Source organism: Charadrius vociferus, unplaced genomic scaffold (assembly GCF_000708025.1).
Source record: "Charadrius vociferus isolate BGI_N301 unplaced genomic scaffold, ASM70802v2 C15902935, whole genome shotgun sequence".
In the NCBI taxonomy this organism is placed as follows: Eukaryota; Metazoa; Chordata; class Aves; order Charadriiformes; family Charadriidae; genus Charadrius; species Charadrius vociferus.
In genome coordinates, this window is record NW_009660611.1 from 1 (window position 1) to 1,649 (window position 1,649).

The 1,649-nt window shown below is 38.0% G+C and overlaps 1 protein-coding gene across 1 annotated transcript; it reads right to left on the reverse strand.

Moving 5' to 3' along the window:
* Positions 1–85: 85 nt before the first annotated feature.
* On the reverse strand, positions 86–1,592 carry LOC104293768 (E3 ubiquitin-protein ligase TRIP12-like; the record flags this gene model as incomplete). The annotated part of the gene is made up of 3 exons (XM_009893297.1): positions 1,433–1,592; positions 528–655; positions 86–237 (listed from the first exon to the last, which is right to left on the reverse strand). Coding segments are annotated over exons 1-3 (402 nt in total), but the record flags the coding sequence as incomplete, so codon positions are not given.
* Between the last annotated feature and the right edge of the window lie 57 nt (positions 1,593–1,649).

Here is a 1,649-nt window from a genome sequence, read left to right on the forward strand (position 1 = left end):
AGAGGGAGAAGAAAGCTGTTTTAAGGTGTTTCAGGACAGAGTTGTCTGTATCAAGTAAGAAAGATTTAAAAAGTGTTCTACTCACATCATACAAGTAATACCAGTATCGACTGATAGCATGTAAAACTCTCAAAAGAAGAATAACGTCTAATGAGGGATCTTCAAATGTTATGTTTTCAGGTGGAGTAGATATGAGGTAAACTTCTAGAGGATTTAATACCGAAGGGCATACACCGTCTAGCAAGAAAAAAGAATATGTTATCAGAACAAATGAATTAGAAGTCTTTCCAAGATTTAATTATTAGGACCCTAGGTAGTATTAGTCACAGCATTCACTTAACTACAACAGTTTAGTAAGACAATTCAGCAAGTATCTTATTACCAGTTTTGACACACACATAAATATGTTTACTTTTCCTATACTATGCTTGCTTTAAAAGAAACACTGTGGTGTCTCTAAACACTCTTCCTCCCCATTCTTTCAGAAATTCCACAAGTCTAACATACGAGCAAGGCAACACACTCACCATGCCACAATTCATCATGTTTTTTAGAATTTCTAGGGGAGGTTTTCGTGGGAGCAGTTTGTGCTCTTCCTCTTTTACCACCAACACAGTCCTTACTACCATCTTCATCCTCTCGCACAGGTTTGTACCTAAGAAGTAATTAAAAGTTGAAGACATGTTTGTGAAATACTAACTTACATGGAAACAAAAGCCATTATAAAAGTGTTAGTTCTTTGATTACCAGAATTTTACGTGAATGACAGTTAAAAGCAGAAAGACAAGAACAATGCATTTGGGTATGATCCAGCCTTTGAAGCTAGGCCTCAGAAGCAAAGTATGTCATGGGAGAGAAAAAATGGGGACTCTCCGGCTCCATGAACTGGAAGAAGAGAAGCAGAAGGTATAGACAAAACCACAAAGTGTTCGGGGTTTTTTGTTGTTGTTGCTTTTGCGTAACACATTTAAATATTAGAAAGAAAAAGACACTGCTGAACATTAAAATGTTTGGCACAGTCATAGGCCAATACTGCTCCTTGCAAAGCATAGCCAGAGAATACAAACACCTGCACAGCAATCAACTATGAAAACCAGTATGAAGTTGACCATTATTTATAGACTGCAGACACATTCTTTATTGTTTGTTAGTTACCTAACACTAAGAATGATTTCACTCAATCTAGCAGGTATCATTTAAGATTCCCCACTTCCTGTTCATTAGCTTTGCTGATGAGCTAGAAAGAATATCAGTGGCTAGCACTGAATTCTTACTAAGATTTAAGTAGCCCAAGCACATCAGGAAATTCAAAGCTTCAGGTTGCGGGGGGAGGGAGAAGAGTGGAGAAGGACAGCTGTATTCCATTTTTTCTTTATGTATATACATCTAGGAAACTGGACTTGTCGTGCCCCGATTTCTGTGGCCAACTTACCAAATGGTATGCGTTTTTGTCCAAATCCCAGCTCTTCCTAATGGGTTGCTTTCATCATCTGTAGACTCCCTCTCCTCCTCAGCTTGCAAACTGTACTGCCTAACTGCTTGATACACAGTCATATTGTATGGCAGTAAGTGATCTCCAATGTAAAACTGCAGTCTATGTCTCACATTCCCTGAATTTAAGAATTGAGCAGCCTGAACAAAAAAAAAAA